This window comes from Felis catus, chromosome A1 (assembly GCF_018350175.1).
Source record: "Felis catus isolate Fca126 chromosome A1, F.catus_Fca126_mat1.0, whole genome shotgun sequence".
Lineage (NCBI taxonomy): Eukaryota > Metazoa > Chordata > Mammalia > Carnivora > Felidae > Felis > Felis catus.
The window spans coordinates 169,538,945-169,557,912 of record NC_058368.1 but is presented as its reverse complement, the minus strand read 5'-3'; the positions used below and the strand labels follow the sequence as shown (position 1 = coordinate 169,557,912).

Below are 18,968 nucleotides of genomic sequence, written 5' to 3'. Positions count from 1 at the left end.
TGTCCTGTTGTTTCCACTTGTCTTCCTTGGCGCTGCATTCTGGCAAAGCGTCTCATGGGTTTTTTCTGTCATATCACTGGACACGCTTGCACAATGTCAGCCTCACTCTTCAGTACAAATAATGAAGATACTCTCTCATTGCACCCCCACCAATAACCTTTCCTTTTGTGGCTCCCCCATGCCGGCTCGCCATCTTTTTATTTCAGCTCTCCGCGTTCTGTTTCAGGCTTCTTAGAGATCATGACTCAAACTTTTTGAGAACACCAAAGAGGTCTTTGTGAAATGTTTTCCTAGTCTCTGTTACAAATCATTTTAAAAGGCAAATCGTTCTCCCAAGTCTTCTTGTACCCCTACTTTTTGTCATTCTGTAGGGCCTTTGCACAGCTTTCCTATGGTAACTTTCCATTTACTTCCCTACCCTCTCAGAAGTAGACATCTACCCAGACTCTGTGTATGCTAAAGGTACCCTTGGTCTTTATTCTGGGATTGGCTGAACTCCCTCTCTTATTCCAGAGTTAGTTTTTTTTTGACAAGTATTTGTTGAGCACCTATAATGTGCCAAGTATTTGCCAGGGGATTCAAAAGCAAGTAAGTTCCCTGCCACCATAGAGCTAATATTTTAGCAAGAGAGATGGACAGCAAGAAAGAAAAATAAAATAACCAGTTTGTTAACAACGCTTGAAGGAGGTAAAGAAAATGCAGTGATGGAGAACACTGAATACGTTTTACCATATATATAATACATATATAAATAATATAATATACATATAATAACATAAATTATAAAATAAGGAATAGAAGTCCAGATGCATAGAGGTAGCCTGAATGCAAAAGGTCCAAAAGGCCAATCAATCAAGGTGGCTATGGCTGTAGTATTCATTCTTTTATGCCAGCTCTGGTGAACAAATGGAGAGATTCTTTCTTCAGCAAAGAATATCACAGTATCTTTCTGGCCCGTGCCACTGTCAGTAGCAATTTCCATAAATGGGTACTTTCCTAGGTCAGTGCTCTACCATCAGTTCCCCATTTGTTTCTGCCTATTTTATTTCTGTCAGATTGAGTCTCCAAATTGGTTGTAAAATACAGACACAATGGAAGCCCCCTTATTGTGATTAAGGCTGGCAATAGATCTGTTAATTGAAAGAGATAAAATTGACTTGAAAGTCAAAGGTAAAGTAGGACATTTTAAAGTTATACATATATGACTCAATAACACATATTCATGTATGTTTTACATATATATAATTTCCTAATCTACTGATACAACAGCAAAGCTACTTTGACTATGGGACCACTAATTCCTGGATCGTACCTACTACACAATCATCATGTGATTGATCATGTACGGTTTCCAGCTTAGGTTTTTGTAAAGTAGACCAAGAACTTCAACATTTAAAAAAAAAATTAGGCAACAGGAGTACAGACTGCTTCTCCATCTTTATGATTTTCTTCCCAAATATTTTATAGGCATCTCACCGATCAGTGACTTACCTTTGTTGAAAATCTCCAACTTCATGTATAAAAGCAAACTTTTTGTATAATTCATCAGTTTAATAAAAAGTAATCAAATCATGCAGGAAAAGTAACAAGATCAACTGATCTGGGAATAAATAATCGATTCGTGATAATCATACAACTCAACTGAACTACAGAGGGAGAGAATTATACTTGTTTCCCTAGCTAGCAGCTTATTGATGACAAGGTCAAGGTACGATGGGCACCAAAAAGGAATGGAAAGAATCAACTGATCTAGTTGGCTAATTAAATGGAGACTGGTTAACAAAAATCTTAGGCAGAGAGAATGAAAATAATAGCTACCCATCTCCTTAACAGCCTCAAAAAACAGCACTGTCCCTGTATTAAAATATTAGTCCTCTTGTCTGGTTGGTAAAATACCGGAATTTCAAAGCTGTGGGAGTAGACATTATAAAAAGGAAAAGGAATCAATCCCCATATCTGCTTCTAGAGACCTGCAATGTTGCTTTTATTTCTAACTGTTTACCACTGGTCAGTGAATAATTGCATTTTTCAGTCTAGTCGATCAACTTTATAGTTTGTGGATATCTTAAATTGTGGCAATAGGTTGACCGTCAAGCCAAGGTTTGGTGTTCCTCTGATTGTTCATCATCATCTTTGTTTTCATGAGTTTCAACAGGAAATTGAGAGAGTCAGTCTCAGGGTCCCTAATCAGCCATCACATAAAATGAAAGTGTCAACTTTTTTGTTTTTTAATATAATAGGTGTTATTCATCTAAGTCAATGTAAGGTTGAAACAGTATTTCAGGAATTAATAACTCATCATGTCTGGTATCATAAAAAAATAGAAATGTTAAGAGTAGTAAGACAATCATGGGAAAAGGTAGAGTCTTTTCTCCTTGTCCCTCCCCCAAAGACCTTTATATTTCCCTGGGTGCAGTGGGGGGGAAATACCAGGCAACATACAAGCTGGCAGATGATTGATTTGGAATGGCAAACACCAAAAAACAGTACTTGATGTTGGTATCCAGACATGATTGCTCAAAAATAAGTTCTAACATAAAATTAACTAATATATCTATTGAAGCTATCTCCAACTCCCTAAGAAACTTTCAGTTACTTCAAGTAATATACTATATTCTACTGAAGTCTTTTCAATATAACATCCTTTCTAAAAATATCCCAGATTACACACAGCCTGAAATGTATTTCTGGATAATTGGAGAACTGGTCAATCTGTATCATGAAGAAGTCAAAATTAATAAAATATAACTCAGATGCAACAGATGAAAATACACAAACACCTTTCACAAGCAATTAATACTTAAACAGAAAAGCAACTCAGAAGAGAGTTTAGGAACTCATCCTTCAAATCCATTAGTGAGTATTAATTCTTAAACAGACTAGACTATTAATACCCACAAAGACCTACACTAGACTAGAACAGCTCAGTTTTTTATTTTTGAGATTCTCCACTGCTGTCAGTTAACAATTCCCCCATTAAAAGAAAATTCTAAAGTAGCTTTAAAAGAAAAGGACATTTCAGCTACTCTCATACTAATAGAACCTGCAAAAGGTCCAGAGTGTCAAATCCTAGTCAAATCATGTATTCTATTATTACCTTGAATTCCCTTAGGATAATATTAAAATGCAGCCCGCAATTTTCAAGAATGGAAATCCTCAATCTTCCTGACTTTGTACATTTTCTTGCTAACTAAGGTGAAGGTATTTCTGTACTAGTTTTCTAGTACATGACAAGATTTGAGCTCTCACTATTACAATCCACGAGCAACAAGCACAGTTCTTACACTAGGTATCACTGTTAATCTCCCCCAAGAAAAGCCATGAGGCACAAGTCAAGCTCCATCTTGACGTTCATGGCTCTCTCAACAGACTCCAGGTGTTCATATTAAAACCACTCTGGTTCAAGTCATGGAATCTCAGTTCAGTTCTGTACAAATGCTTCTACCAGGTCTGTATTATAATAGATAATACTGACAGAATCTGAGCAGTTAGAATTCTATCTCTCCTTTTCTTCACTTAAAACTTAAGCTGAAACAACTGTTAGGGATATCAGATACTTTTCTTAGATACTTTCTGAGTGTGACTTGGTATAAAAATACATTGATGACATGGTAACCGATGAGAAAATGATTTCAAGTCTTGAACCTCATTACACTATAGGTAATTATTGTGAGAAGAACTATTTGTGATAACATCAAAAACACAAAATGTGGGATCAGGCAAATCCTCTTTGTCAACAACAGAAAGTCTTATGTGTAAAAACTGATCTGATCAAGTCAACTCATTCAGTATCTTTTGAACCCACTCAGTGCAAAGAGCCTCGAAGAATGCAATCTCAACGGAGTTACTTCTGTAAGAATACAATGATGCTGAGATGCAACCTAAAATTTTTCAGGTCTCATGGTATGAAACTCTAAAATCTCAAGTGAGCAGTTGTCCAAATGTTGAGCAAATTCAAAGCTCTTCCTAACTGTTGTTTATTTTTGCTTGCAGTAGTAGTGTATTTGGAAACCCTCTGGCATCCAGACTCCAAATATTAGATGAAAGAACTATTTAGGGAAAATATATGCCAGGATACCACATTTTCACATACAATGTGAGCCATGTCGTATGCACATCTGGTGTCTAAAGTTCAATATTCTCTTCAATCAATAATTAATTGTATTTCAACAAGTCTTTATTCAATTCTTGCTATGTTGAATAAACTTCCGAAGGTATGTTGGGGGAAATAAATAAAAGAAATAGTTCCTACCATCAAGGAGTTTACAATCTAGCAGACTTAACCTCAAATAATTATGCTGACAGAAATAAGACAAAATCCATTCACAACTATATGAGTAAGTCATTTTGGACCTGATTTAGACGACCATTTAGGGCCCCTGTCATAATGGGATGACACTTTGGGCATCTAGAGGGGAGGGGGAATACTGTACATATGGTAGGTATGTGCACTGGAGTGGCCAGTGGGTAAACTGTAGTAGACAGACTTCAAGATGACTTCCATCATTCCCTCTGCTTCCTATATATGCTCCTCACATCATGTAATGGAGAAGAATTTCCTCCCCTTGAATCTCGACTGACCTTAATGACTTGCTTGACTAAGAATGTAGTGGGAAGGACCTCCTAGGACTTCTGAGGCTAAGTCCTAGAAGCCTTGCCGCTTTCACTCAGGTGACTTTCTCAGGGTTCTGCTGTGGGTTGATTCCTGTGACAACTACATGCAATAAATTAGAGGCAGAGAGAAACTGATAACAAAAGAGCAGGAAGGCATTGCAGTGGTTCAAGTAAAACGTAAAAAAAAAAAAGTGGCTTGAAACCAAAAAGTAACAGGAAGGCAGGAGATGATGGATGTCAGAGATGAGTAGAGGGGAAAATCCAAAAGACTCTCCAGTCCCTGACACTTAAAGAGCAAGAAAAGGTAGAAGTCAAAGTGGGTTCTGGGGTTTTAGAACCTAGACAACCAAAAAGAGAAGGATACTATTAATAAAGATTGTGACCCAAAAGGAAGTATGCATGGAGAAAACCAGAGGAAATTAAATTAGAAGTGCTGGGCAGCCATCCAGGGAGAACCATTCAACAAGCAAATGGCAATGGGGGTATCAAGTGCCTTTTGTGGGATTAAGTGTTTTTTATATCTGGTTGTCTGAAGTCACCCAAGTCCAAAGCACTGACTTCTTTTGTATCTCCACATGCTTGATGGTTTCTTTTAAAATTAAGCCCTTTTTTTTCGGGCCAAAAGAGACATAAGATCCCTTACCAATAAGTGCCTGGCTTAAAATTAATAGTACTTAATGGTAAATTATAATTGATTTGAATAAATTACTCTCAAACTAAAAAAATTTTCTACTTGAAAAATTAAATTTGCAGATTTACAGAAGTTATCTCAATGTAATTTTAGTTGTATACTTGGTGGCATTTCAAACTATCCACTTAAAAAAAAAAAATTCCTTTATACACTGTCAGAACACACAACTTGCTGGCCTGAGCTATGGCAACATTTGTTTCCATCCTGCCTGAAGGACCAAATGCCAAACCAAGACTGAAATCCCTGCATGTCTCAAAAGTTTACCTTCCATTCTGTATGTCCTCTGCACTCCTAATCCTCTAAATCTTTGTATTAAAGCTTTTTACAATTGTTTCTTTAGGCAATTATATGTGTGCAGAGAGAAAAAGAAACATCTCTGCGCCTTTAAGGATTATTTAAGGCTAGAAAATTTATGACTTGTTCAGGGTGCCCTAACTTTTAACTCTTGTTGTACCTGCTTTCCACACAGACTACAAATGCATACACTATAATAGCTTACGTAACCTTGTGGACTCAAGCAGGTACATGGACATATATTACATCACTGTGAGCAGATTATGGACTACTTTTTAAACACTCACAAACTAAAGTACGTTAAGTTACATAGCTATAACTAATGTTGCCAACAACATGATCAAATTCATTTACATGTGTTACCGAAACTATGGGTTTAGAAACTATGGGTTTCTCATCCTTTTTACATCATAATTCCTTGAAGACTCTTTTGAGACATTTTTTGCTACTCATCCCCCTCATACAACTTTAATATAACACTTAAATGTATGTCTGTTATCCACTATTACATACCATTTTTATGCTATTTTTATATATTTAAAAAAATAGTACTTTTTTTTCAAACTCTAAGAACCGATTTTTACCCTCCTAAGAAGGACGTCTCCCTCATTGAGAATGCATGTTTTAGTTAATTAGTAATTTGTTACTTAAATAAGAACTATGCTTATAATCAAAATAATGCTAAGCCTTAGATGATTATGTAAGATTCATGAAGAATATGAGAAAAATGTGTGACCATACTTCTGAAACTTCTAACTCAAAGACTGAGAAGTGCAAACATTTATTTCACTTTCAGTACCTGCTAAATAAAGCTATCAAACTCTTCCATTTTAAAGGTTACCATCATTCCTCATTCTTCAGTGATATTACTGACAGTGACTCAGTATTTGTGGCTAACAAGTAAAATATAGATTTTAAAACCAGAAGAGTAAGTAGTTCTATTCATGAGGTCCTCAAGTACAAAAGAGATAAAAGTAAGAATTCGACAATTGTTAAGTGCCCCAATTCACCTAACCACAGAAATAGTAGTAGCACTGACGTTTGACAGAAAAGAACTGTGAAGAAGTAATATTAAGATGAAGAACACTGTTTAAATACAAACTGTTTTAAAGGAAATATTAAAAAGTGACAATTTTACTAATAGTCTCAAAAATTCGATTAGATCTCCTCAATATCAAAGCCAAAAAACATATTCCTTAGTTAATACACCTGTATCTCCTTTCTTCCTCCAGCATAAGTAGGACTAAATATCACTGCTAGTTAAAGCAAGGACAGTAGAGGAAAAAGAGAAGCCACAGGGTTTCTCACTCACTGTGGCTCCATCCCACACACCCTTCCATGCACCCAAAGGAAGACGAATGGGGTAAAGAAGGGGCATGAATTGCTTACAGCAAGCATAACATTTTTTACGGTAGCAGAAACAAAGATCTTTCCCCACCAAAATACAAAAAGGAGGAAAAGTTAAGAGAATTAGGCTTAAAGCCAAAGAGATTTATGGATACCACAATTTATTAGGGGCACAATATTTAAGAAATAGCCATGTAACCCCAAATATTTACTTATTTTAAGACAAAGAAAACATTTAGTAGTTGCAGTATCATTACTCTTTCATGACCTGACAATCTGAAAGCTTTTAAGACTGCAACAAGACTTTCTTTAAAAAAAATTTTTTTTAATAAAAATATTTAATAAAAAAATTTTTTTAACGTTTATTTATTATTGAGAGACAGAGAGAGACAGAGTATAAGCAGGGAAGAAGCAGAGAGAAGAGGAGACACAGAATCCAAAGCAGGCTTCAGGCTCCGAGCTGTCAGCACAGAGCCTGATACGGGGCTCGAACTCACAAACTATGAGATCATGACCTGAGCCAAAGTCGGACGCCCAACCAACTGAGCCACCCAGGTGCCCCCCCCCAATTTTTTTTAATGTTTATTTATTTTTTTTAGAGAGAGAGAGACAGCAGAGGAGGGAGGGACAGAGAGAGACAGGGAGACATAGAATATGAAGGAGGCTCCAGGCTCTGAGCTGTCAGCACACAGCCTGACGTGGGACTTGAATTCATGAACCAGGTGATCATGACCTGAGCCAAAGTCAGATGCTTAACCAGTGAGCCACCCAGAAGTCCCCCTGCTTTTTTTTTTTAATTTTTTTTTTTAATGTTTATTTTGAGAGAGAAACAGAGTGGGAGCAGGGGAGAGACAGAGAGAGAGGGAGACACAAAATCTGAAGGGACTTTCAAGTTAAGACATAAACTATCTGTTCCAGTTAATCCCTTCTTTTTCTGGCCAAAAAAAAGAAATATAGGATTTCTTTGCCATTACTTCAGTGATACTTTACTGTAACTAAAAAATACTTATCTTCTTGTTCTAAGGTATGAACTGTATATGTTTTAAGTCTCTACTTCTTGAAGAAATTTAGCCAACTAAGGCTTTATTCTATGCTTAACCAAAATGTCAACTTTATTACAGCAATTGTGTATTTTCTATAATACTATTATTCCATTTATTTTTAAATAATCTCAATAAAGAATACCTAGTTAAAATTATGAATCATCCTTTACAATTATTCTTTGACCCTACAATTTTTAAATACTAAATTTCTCAGATAGTAAAAAGTTATATAACATAAGAATACACTGTGTATCTGGGTATTGTGGGTACTGATCTATTGATATTTGGTTATTAAAAACAGATGACTTGATTAAATAATTACCAATAAAAACACAAAACATTTCTTTCTAAATGAGAGGTAGCCACCAATTAGTCACTCCATTTTTAGGTCACCTGAGCACCCTTCCCAATTACCTTAACATAAACCCACAATGCTAAAATAAGACAGTCTGACCAGCACAATGACAAATAACTAGTAAACAGTTTGCAGTAAAATCGTTAATAATTAAGTTTCTTCCTTCATTTTAAAAATAGGATCAGGGATTAATGAAAATAAGGTAAGTAAAACAATGAGCTAAGAAAGAACATAACCATAAATTGTATTTACCACTCCATACCAAATATCTGTAAAAAATACTGTTATAATAGTTCACTCAGCAATCAATGTACCAAGCACTGTGTTAGCTATTAACACCGAACATGACAGCCCTGGGAGAAAATTCATTTTTTCAGACAACTTTGTACAATTAATAAATTGATTAAATAAAATACTTCCTCAAAATATATACTGGCTGGAGCAAAAAATGTTGAAAAGCAAGAATGTCACGTCAGAACCGCAGCAAAAGTTTGTGAGAAATTATGTATTTACCTTGGATCTGCACTCAGCGTTATTACAGTTTTTTGTGGTAGAGAACTTTGTGAGCTTTGTTTCAAATCCTATAAAAATAAGCAAAATTTTTTTTAATTTTAATTTTAAAACTCAAGTTTCAAAATTAGCTATATAATAGTACTTACAAGAATCCTAAAAAGGGTAAAATGGGGAAAAAATCCTCTTTCCAGCTACACAAAGTCCATCAAAGTTCAAAATAAGTAATTCTTGTGTGTGTGCATACATGTGTGTGTGCATTTAGATCTCAGGACGGCATATGTCACAGGGACCAGACTCCAATCAGGAACCAAATCAGAGTCCTAAAGATAACTGTGCAAAAAGTTTTACTACTTTACCTCTGTATCACAGGTTTCATTCATATCCTATGCAATGTTTGCCCATTTGTTGGATTTTTTACCTTAATATGAAAATATGAAACCATAATTTGATTACAAGCATCAGTATATGAAAATACTGAAATTATCTCTGATTCCAGATGTGTAAGTTCCAATTACATGCAAAATTTCAAAGCCTATCATTCATAATAGACTCTAATGATAAAAAAAGAATTGCAATTTTAAAATATCTGAGTCGCCAAGTGGAAGTCTCAAGAGGTCTGCAACCAACCATTTTTTTCAACTGTTCTTTGCTGTGGAATAGCATATTCTTCCTTTCAGAGTATGTTCTGTTTTATTGGCTCATCTGATCCTAACAACAGTATAAGCTATGTCTGGTATCGTCTCATCTTACAGGGCTCATAGATGTTAAGCACTTTTTCAAGGCCCATGCCATCAGGTTCAGAGGTTGAGGCTGAAAGCTAGTCTCCTAATTCCTCAACCACTCCTCTCTGTTACACACATCTGAGCACTGCCCACAGCACTCCATGGCCTGATCCTAAAACCAGAAGACAATTTAGGATCATTCAAACTGAAGTTCAGCAAGAACAGATTAAGGATTTACAGCAGCAGTGCAAACACCAAGGGGCTTCTAATTTAAGCCAAGCAAAAATAACTAATTATGATGCCCAGTTATCTCACCATATCATCTTACAATACATTATCATCAACACACTTAAGAGTGTTTTGGAAGCCTGTTATGTTTCACATAACAAAGTAAGTTCATTATTTTATTTTTCATGCTTAGATTTAGTCAGAACAAAATATACACCATAAACCAAATACAGACACACTGATAGGAAAGAAGCACACACAGATATTTCATATAAAATGATATAAATTCTAAGTACAAGGAAATCACAATTTTTAATGTCTCTTTTCACTAAGCTTCTCATCCCCCTTTCCAAATTAAGAATAAAAGAATCACACACTTTTATGATAAATATAAAAGATATCAACTAACCATGTCTAGGAGGTTATCAAAAGAGTAAGAGTTGTACGAGTTTTTGTCCTTCAAAATAAGAAGTAGTGCAGAATATCCGATTATCTTCTTCAAATTCATTAAGGAATGAAAGAGTCTGTGAACCAAAAATGTTACTGGTCTGAGAAGTAATTCAAATATCTGTATACAATATTTTCAGTTTCTTTAATAATGGCCAAACCACCATTACACTCATCCTGTCTTCACAAAGTGCAACCTATAATGAACCTATAAAGAATTGATATTTTTTTGCCCACAATTAAGTACTTAGAAAAAAAGGAGGGGGGTTAATCACAAGATACCACTAATAAGGATTCATTTAAAGTAGAAAACTTTCTGGACATACCTGAAACACATAAACTTATTCAAAATGATTCTTCTTTTTTCTTTCTTTTTTTTTTTTTTACCTGCTGATACATTCTATGAATATCATGTCAAATAATAACACCCTGCATGATCACTCCAACAGCTTTAAGGCGTTCTTACCAAAAAAGCACTTTGATACTTTAGAAAATTCTTTAGCAAGCATTGAAATAGCAAGAGAAGACATGAGTTTAACTCTTGCTCACAAAATTCAATCAGTATACACACTTCAAAAAATTCAAATTCTTGTTCAAAAAAAAGAGAAAGTTTTCACAAGTCTGGCTAATGAAATTGTCTTTGTCCCTGTTAAATTTTCTTGGTCATTAAAATTGCTAACTGTATTCAAACTGTATTTTTACGTTAGAGGAACCAAAGAGATGCATACCAGTCAACTGATTCAAGATCAATTCCAGAATATAATCTTAGGACATTACCAGCTATTGCTGAAACACTACACATAGGAAAAGAATTTGTTTGAAGTTTTTCTCAAGCTCAGTCTTGTTTCTTTAAAGAACAAGTATCCCTGTTTATAGAACAGTTATCTCTAAGTAAACTCACTGGAGAAATCTGTAGAGAAACTTGGTGACTCATGCTTTAATCAACCACGGAGTCTAGTATGTTTTAGAGTGATTATATCATTTTCCCCAACATAGGAAGCAATTTTGCATCTATACATTAGGAACATTTTTGCTGGCATGCAACATCAAAAAAAATTGTAAGAGAATCAGAAATAACTTCTTTTTGCAGAGCATTGAGATTACCTTCAAAGATGTAAGTGATCATAATCGTAAGTTAATTAACTAGGTAAATGTGTTATACATACACAGTATTAAAGTCTTAAGGACATGAGTTCAGGCCATCAACCAGCTAAGCTTCTCAGTCTATTCAAATGTTTTCCTAGATGATAACAAGTGTTCTCTCCAGATTAAGAGACAATATGAATGGCTACAACTCAGTTCTAGAAACAAGCCCCTCGATCTAAGTTTATTTTTATTATCTACATAGCTATCTTTATTAGGCTGTCTGAACCTGCAGAATAAAAGTCCTGTTTTCCATCAGCTAAAACCTTATATGTATTACAGCACACTGAAGAGTCCTAATTAAACTGAGGGAATGCCACAAATCAATGTTTGTATCCTAAAGGCACACACACAGTTTTCTAATGAGATAAGCACTAAGTACTGATACAGTATTCCCCAAAGCTTTCTCAGGATGTATAAAGCTGTTTTGTTTAAGGCAAAACAAGACTACACACGGGAAATAAGTTTGGGAAACACTGGGTAAAGCAAAATTTTAATGTTTCACCACTTCAGCATTGTGGGATTTCTCAGAGCCTCTAATTTGCTAACATGCCCTTATCCTATTATTATCAAACAGTTCAGAGAACATCACTTAGAAATCAGTTTTCTCCTTTGTTAACATTACTGCTGTTTAAAGCTGGTATTATCATGTTTGTTTCAATGAATAGTTTGATCTATATGTTTGGACTCTCATACTCACCCTTTGTTCATTTTTTTCTACCTACCTTAATTACAAGGTATAAACTGGCAGAATTTTAAATCTTTGTGTAGCTGACCTCATTACCATTTCTTCTCTTTTACATAGCCACATTATCCACTTTTAAGCTGAACATTCATCACAAAGTGTCCCAGTCTAACTCATTTTTTCATGCCATGATTAGAATTAACCTTCAAATAGCCATGAGGTATTCTTGCTCTCCACGTTATCATTTTATAAACATTCCATCTACTGTTGAGAGAGCAGTAATGTAAGTATGAATCACCCTTAGATGGCAGAAGAGAAAGTTAGAAGGGTCTGGATCCCTGTTAGCATTGTGGAGCTGCCATACCTGAACCAAGGATCTGCAGAGTTCTTTCATACGGCATAAAAGAACAGAATTTATTCAGTTTCAAGTTGTTATTAGTAGCAGCCAAATGTAATCCTTAACTCATACACTTGTTCACAGGGACACTTCTGCCAATATCTGAATAAACAGTCAACAGTCCAAGAACAAGAGAACACCCAATGCTAGCTGCTTCTTTGTTTGTAATTCTCTAACTTGTGTTTTGAAATTTTCTACTTAAAATGTCTACGCTAATGACTTGATAATTGTGTATGACTTTTCAATGAAGTGTGAAGTGCTCACAAGGCAAATTTACAAATGTCAAGTACAATTTGAGAATTATTGTGTCTTTTTTCTCTAAGATGCAATTTTGCACGGCATGTTTTTATACTCTAAAAGCATAACCAAACATATGGAAGAAATAATGACAGGACTTCTGGAAAGGTTACGAGACAGAAAATGTCCTGAAGCAAAAACTCTATGACCTGTACCCAAGTCTCTTTCAATATGGCAGCCAGAGAGAGCAGGTATACAGTGCAGGAGAATGACTTTTTATTTCCTCTTAGAAACTCTGCTCTGAATCTAAGAACCTTCACTTCTAAACTCTCAATAAACCAAGAAGGCAGGAGCAGGTGAAAAGGAAAAAATGGAGGATCGGACCTTACTTTTATTTTTTTTTTTAATAGTTTATTGTTATACACACTGTTTTTGCAACTTTTGTTTTGCTTTTGTTTTGTTTTACAATACATCTCACAGAGATTTTTGAATCCATATATTAAGTGTGTCTTTATCCTTTCTTTGTGTTAGTATTAGTATTTCATTATATAAATAACAACCTTTTTCTTTTACTTATGCTCTTAGATCAACATGTAGCCACAACCTATATTCAAAACGAATACTTGTTTCTAACAAAACAAGGACTAATTTCATAGTACTCTCAGTATATTAGTAAAATATTTTCCAATGAAAAACATTTCTTCAGAAATTTTATTTTAGAAAATATTCACTTATAATAATAAATGTATTTGTTTTGCAGGGAAACCAGATTCAATAACCTCTAAATGCCTCATAGGATGGGGGTTGTGAGGGCAGGGAAGGAGAGTGAATCACCCATGATCTGGGGGAACAGTGGATGGAGAGGGTGGTGCAGACCCTAAAAAGCAAGTTAGTCCGTCTGATCCCATGACTGAACTATTATCATGGACCAATTCCAAGGCCATCTGCTTTGCCTGCAAATGGTTTTTAAGTTTTTGAGGATCTGACCTTACTTTCAAAAATGACTTCTGTGAGCGAAAAACCAGTATCACCATCCATTGAGTGTTTCCCACTTTAAGCCCAGCTCAACCTCAACGGATGCCAAATATATTTGCCACAAGAAAACTGAGACTATATCAAGATATTACCTTGAATATATTCTCAAGGACTGAAGTCAACTAATGAAACCTCAAGATTTTTCCCCCCAAAGAATCAAAATATTTTAACTAAAATCTTAATTAACACTTATTACGATTAGTAATATCAGTTGTGGATCAATTTTTAATGTTGACTTTATGTGCTGTATACACTTCACATATGGGAGCATTTATTTCAAAAAGAGTCACCTTTTAAATCTATATTATAAGAAAATAAGAGCATATTTTAACAATTTTAAAATATTATCAAAGCACACCATTATTGATAGGAAAAAATCTTGAAGAAAAAATAATCTAAATCATAGTGAAACAATAGTCAAAACTCCTTCCCCAACATAGGAATCTTCTCTACACTGATCCTAATGAATGGTAATCTAAACTTGGGCATGATGGTGAAAATCTATCCTAAAAGGTAAGCCTTTCCATTATTAGGAAGCACTATTTTACAAAGTCCCCTGCTGTTCTGAGCTAAAACCTGTACTCACTGTTTCCAATTCTGCACTGTGAAAACACCTGAGCTTCTACTCCCTCACTCATCTTCATAAACTTTCAGAGAGCTGAAGATGGCTTTGATATCAATACCCAGGCCATCCCCTCTCATCTCAAGTCCTTATATCATCCATCCATATATATCAAGGTTGCAAGGCTCTTCTACTTGCTGGGTATCTTCTAGGCTGATTTTTTTGGTCAATGTCCCTCTAAAAAACAATGAAGTATCTGAGAACAACCGGATATGAAACAGGAAATGAAGCTGCTATACAATGAAGTGTGGCTCTTTATCTCCCTGAATTATAGCTATGATCCATTTGATACCAAATCCTTGGTCAGGAAGGTAACCCCAATTACCACACAATATGTAAGAAAAAACACAATGTGTCAGTACTCCATTTGCAGAAATGCACTGCAATAAAAAGTTAGAACAGCTAGTATAACATCAACAGGTTTCTTCAAAAATTCTTTGAAAACTGATGTTTTTCTATAGCAATACTTATAATGCATGTCATTAGTAATATGGTCTCATGTACATTAGCAACTTCATCAAAGATATAAGCCTGTGACCCAAAATTTTTAAAGACTGTTTTATAATCACTTTTTAAATAATTATATTACCTGGTACCATAATCCACAACCACCCAATCTTTTGCAGTTCCTGTGATAGCATCATGATGTTGAAATAGTCCCAAATTTCTTCTGGCTTCTGTCAGTGCCGTGTAATGGGATGATGAAAGAAATTTACTTATCTTGTATTTCTGAGCTTGTTTCAGGGCGAAATAGTAAAGAATTTCAGCAGCCCTAGTTGCATAAAACAGTCATTAACTTTTATTTCAAAACAAATATTGACTATTTAAAACATGTGGTACTGATACATTTTCAAATGTGGTTTTTCAAAAACCCACAATTTCAGTGCTATTTATTAAAAAAAGATACTGATAATAAAGATTTCTATAAGACCATCAAGGTATCCATCTAATAAATCTAAAGCATTGATCATCAGAGAACATCACGTCTAAATTGATATAAAGGGCCCTTGTTCTAGACGTTCCTGGAAAGAAGCCAGTACCCACTGGCAGTGTGATATTTTTTCACTATGTTCTACGTAAGTTAAACCTATCTCAACACAGCAGTAAGAAGTGGTTAATGGTTTCTGTCCTTTCTATCTCCAAGATCAACACAGACACAAAAGATGAACTTCATCACCAGAAAGCCATTTACTCTCACATATGTACATTAAAGGAGAGATGGTGTGGAGATACATGGTCACATGGGTGGGAAAGTAACAGTAAAGCAGACGCAGAAAAATGATGGCTTGACAGCTCAGTGACAATAGCTAGTCTAAGTGTTGAATGATAACAATGTAAGTGTTGAATTCAACAATATAAACTGAAAGATGATAAAACATATGCTGTCTTTTCTCATTTATTTAAAAAAAAAGCACTTCAGCTTAAGAATAGTTTTTGAGCAAGAATATGGGGATTTATCATTTTAACACTTTTTTATTATTTCATCATCAGAGGATATGGTTCAAGATAGGCTTCAAAAGAAGTTCTTTGAAAGGAGATATGGCTTGATGAAGTAAAAAATGTAATAAGGCTCTTTATGCCAAACATATTAAGGATAATGGAGAGAATCAAGGCAATATATAAATGCATAAAGATATAGGGAAAAAGAAATGTGAAGTACTTAAAAAAAAGAATTCCTTTAAATTTTGCAATAATTAAAGGTTACTAAATAATCTCCACTTTTAAATTCTAACCCTTCTAAAATTCATGGCATGAGAAACACTAAATTTGAGTGAAAGAAACTGTATATATGTTCATATATATCCACAGCACATACTCCTGGTTTTGAAAAGAATACACACATATAAGGATATTCCAAAATGTAAAAATGGGATTTAAAAATTATTTTCTTCTTTATACTCTTCTATTTTATCCAAGTATTTTTTTTTACAAATAAGCTATAAGATGAAGTATTTATTATCACACAATAAACTTATTTTCAAATAATTACGTTTTGAAATTCACAATTAAATGGTTTTTTGTTGTTTTATTTTAAAGCAGAATTTTCAAAATATATTACCAGCCCTAAGTACTTCCATTTTAAGTATGCTCAATAAATTAAGATTGAAACCACATTTCGTAATTGTCACTAAAAAATAGGTGACATTTTCAAAAAATGCAGTGGTCCAAAAGAAATCTCTATATTACTTAGTACTTTCTCTGTTTTTATCATGGATAGTTTAGAATAACATAATAGATAATTATATTCTATTGGGTAGAAATGCATAAATTTCTCTAATATAGAAATACTATTTTATTACAAATACAATAATATGTATTCTTTTTGCACATTTGTGAGTATCCCAGAAAATAGTCAAAGATCAGGTTTTTGAAATAATGGTAATGACACTTATGGTAACAGTAAAAATAAAAAAAAACATACTGTTATACCAAAGTACAATGCTTGAAGAAATTCATGATTTTTATAAAAAGGCTTTCCAAAATGTACTGTTTCTACCAGTATATAGAAGAAAGTAGGTGTGACATTACTTTTTAATACTGAGATTCATCATGAAAATTAATCATCATGAATTCATGATCTGAACGAAGTTGAAAGTGAACTTAGCAGGAAAATAAATTAACCTCCTGAGCTACATACACATAGAAAGAGCCTCATGAGTTGCTGGGGTGGTTAATCTTTACCAAAAAACACCAAGACTCAGTTACTTACACTGTCACACTCCTCACTATGACAGCTGCTAGCCACATGTGGTTATTTACACTTAAATTAGTTAAAATTAAATGAAATTAAGAGTTCATTTCCTTAGCCACACTGGTCACATTTCAAGTGCTCAACAGTTACACGTGGCTAGCGGCTACATACTAAACAGTGCAGAAAAGAGAGACAGAATATTTCTATCACTGCAGAAAGTTCTACTGGACACTGATGAAAAGCTCTCCTGGATAATGATGGTTTAGAACGTTTTTATTTTCTACCAACTTTTCTGCCTTTTCCATGTCACTGTACTTTTTCAGCCTATCACTCTGCCTCCATCAGTTCTCATCTCTTTCAAGTTTTGTTCTTCTAAGCAGAAAATCATACCTATAAGAAATATATTTCTAATAAATAAGAACTGAGATGGAGCCTCTAAAATTCTCCTACATATAAAATACATTAGTTTTGGATTATGTACTTTAGGGCCAAATTTTGGCCACTGAGGGGCCATATTTGTTCCTTTTGACCCTTGTTCTGATTACTAATCTTCAGACACACATGCTGATGCCAATGAATACAATTGTGGTGTGCAAACAATACAGGTAATTAATTACAAACATATAAAACATAAAATATAGGGTAAAATCTAATTACATAAACTGCTTTTCCTTCCAGAACAAAAACCCATGTAATAATTTGATTATGCTTTGGAGACATATCTCTGATTACATTAAAATTTCGCAATTACATTAAACACATCCTAACACTGCATAAATTTCGTATATTATGCAAGACTCTACAAAAAGGCTATGATAATACAAAAGAGGTGAATAATTAATGTAGCTATCTAAACATAAATGTACCTTAAATGGGATTCCAATATCCTATCCATTCGCTTGTAAAAGGGTCTGGATGTAAAGTAGCCACTCCAGTAATGATCATCTCGGTCAGCATAAGTGAAAAAATCTCCACTTAGAACAGGGAACATTGATTGGCTATTCTTTCCACTGGTTACATCTTCTTTATCCAGTGCATCAAAGTAATCTGATAAAGTTCCAAACTGTATCTAATGAAAAAAAAAGTTACACTTCAATTATTCATCTCTACCTTAAAATTACATCTAGCACTGAAAGGAGAAGTTAATAACAAATATTTAAGATGTGCTTCCACGTTAAGATGAAAATCTAGCTCAGATTTTACCAAACTCAAAAGCAGGGGGGAAATACACAGTGACACTTTCTTTTACTTGCATCAAGTCCCAAATTAAATTAAAATAAAACTGATATACCTAAGGGGTTAGAAGAGCTATTTAGATATACAAATTTGGGAATCTGATTAACTCCTTACAAATCTCCAGAATTTCAAAATATGCAGGGGTCATGGCATAGAATTATTCAGAGATGAATGAACGCTGGGAGGAAGCAGAAAAAATAAAACACTTCATTTACATATATTTAGCTATAACATTTTGAGCAAAATGTTCCAGAAGTCTGGAATAACAGTTTTGTTAAGCATTTTCATAGGTCTTATGCACATACACTCTCCTGGCCTCCCCACCTCCCTAGTTTGAGCTCTTATAAGGGAGACTTCAAGAACAGCAGATCATTAAAAATAAACAAAACAGGGGCGCCTGGGTGGCTTGGTCAGTTGGGCGTCCGACTTTGGCTCAGGTCATGATCTCACGGTCGTGAGTTCGAGCCCCACGTCAGGCTCTGTGCTGACCGCTCAGAGCCTGGAGCCTGTTTCAGATTCTGTGTCTCCCTCTCTCTCTGCCCCTCCCCGTTCATGCTCTGTCTCTGTCTCAAAAATAAATAAACGTTAAAAAACAATAAACAAAACAAAAAAGCGACTTTCTCTACCAGCAGGTAACACTGAATAGAAGTAAAACACAGAGAGTGAC

At 34.6% G+C, this 18,968-nt stretch overlaps 1 protein-coding gene across 1 annotated transcript in view; it reads right to left on the bottom strand.

The window, feature by feature from the left end:
• The window catches only part of MAN2A1 (mannosidase alpha class 2A member 1), a 166,665-nt gene that overhangs the window by 70,017 nt on the left and 77,680 nt on the right, over nucleotides 1-18,968 (bottom strand). Inside the window, exons 9-12 of the mRNA XM_003981174.6 lie at nucleotides 17,932-18,134; nucleotides 14,963-15,145; nucleotides 10,217-10,331; nucleotides 8,858-8,925 (exon numbers count right to left, since the gene is read on the bottom strand). Of these exons, the coding sequence (XP_003981223.4) occupies nucleotides 8,858-8,925; nucleotides 10,217-10,331; nucleotides 14,963-15,145; nucleotides 17,932-18,134 (569 nt within the window). The remainder of the gene's footprint in view (nucleotides 1-8,857; nucleotides 8,926-10,216; nucleotides 10,332-14,962; nucleotides 15,146-17,931; nucleotides 18,135-18,968) is intronic.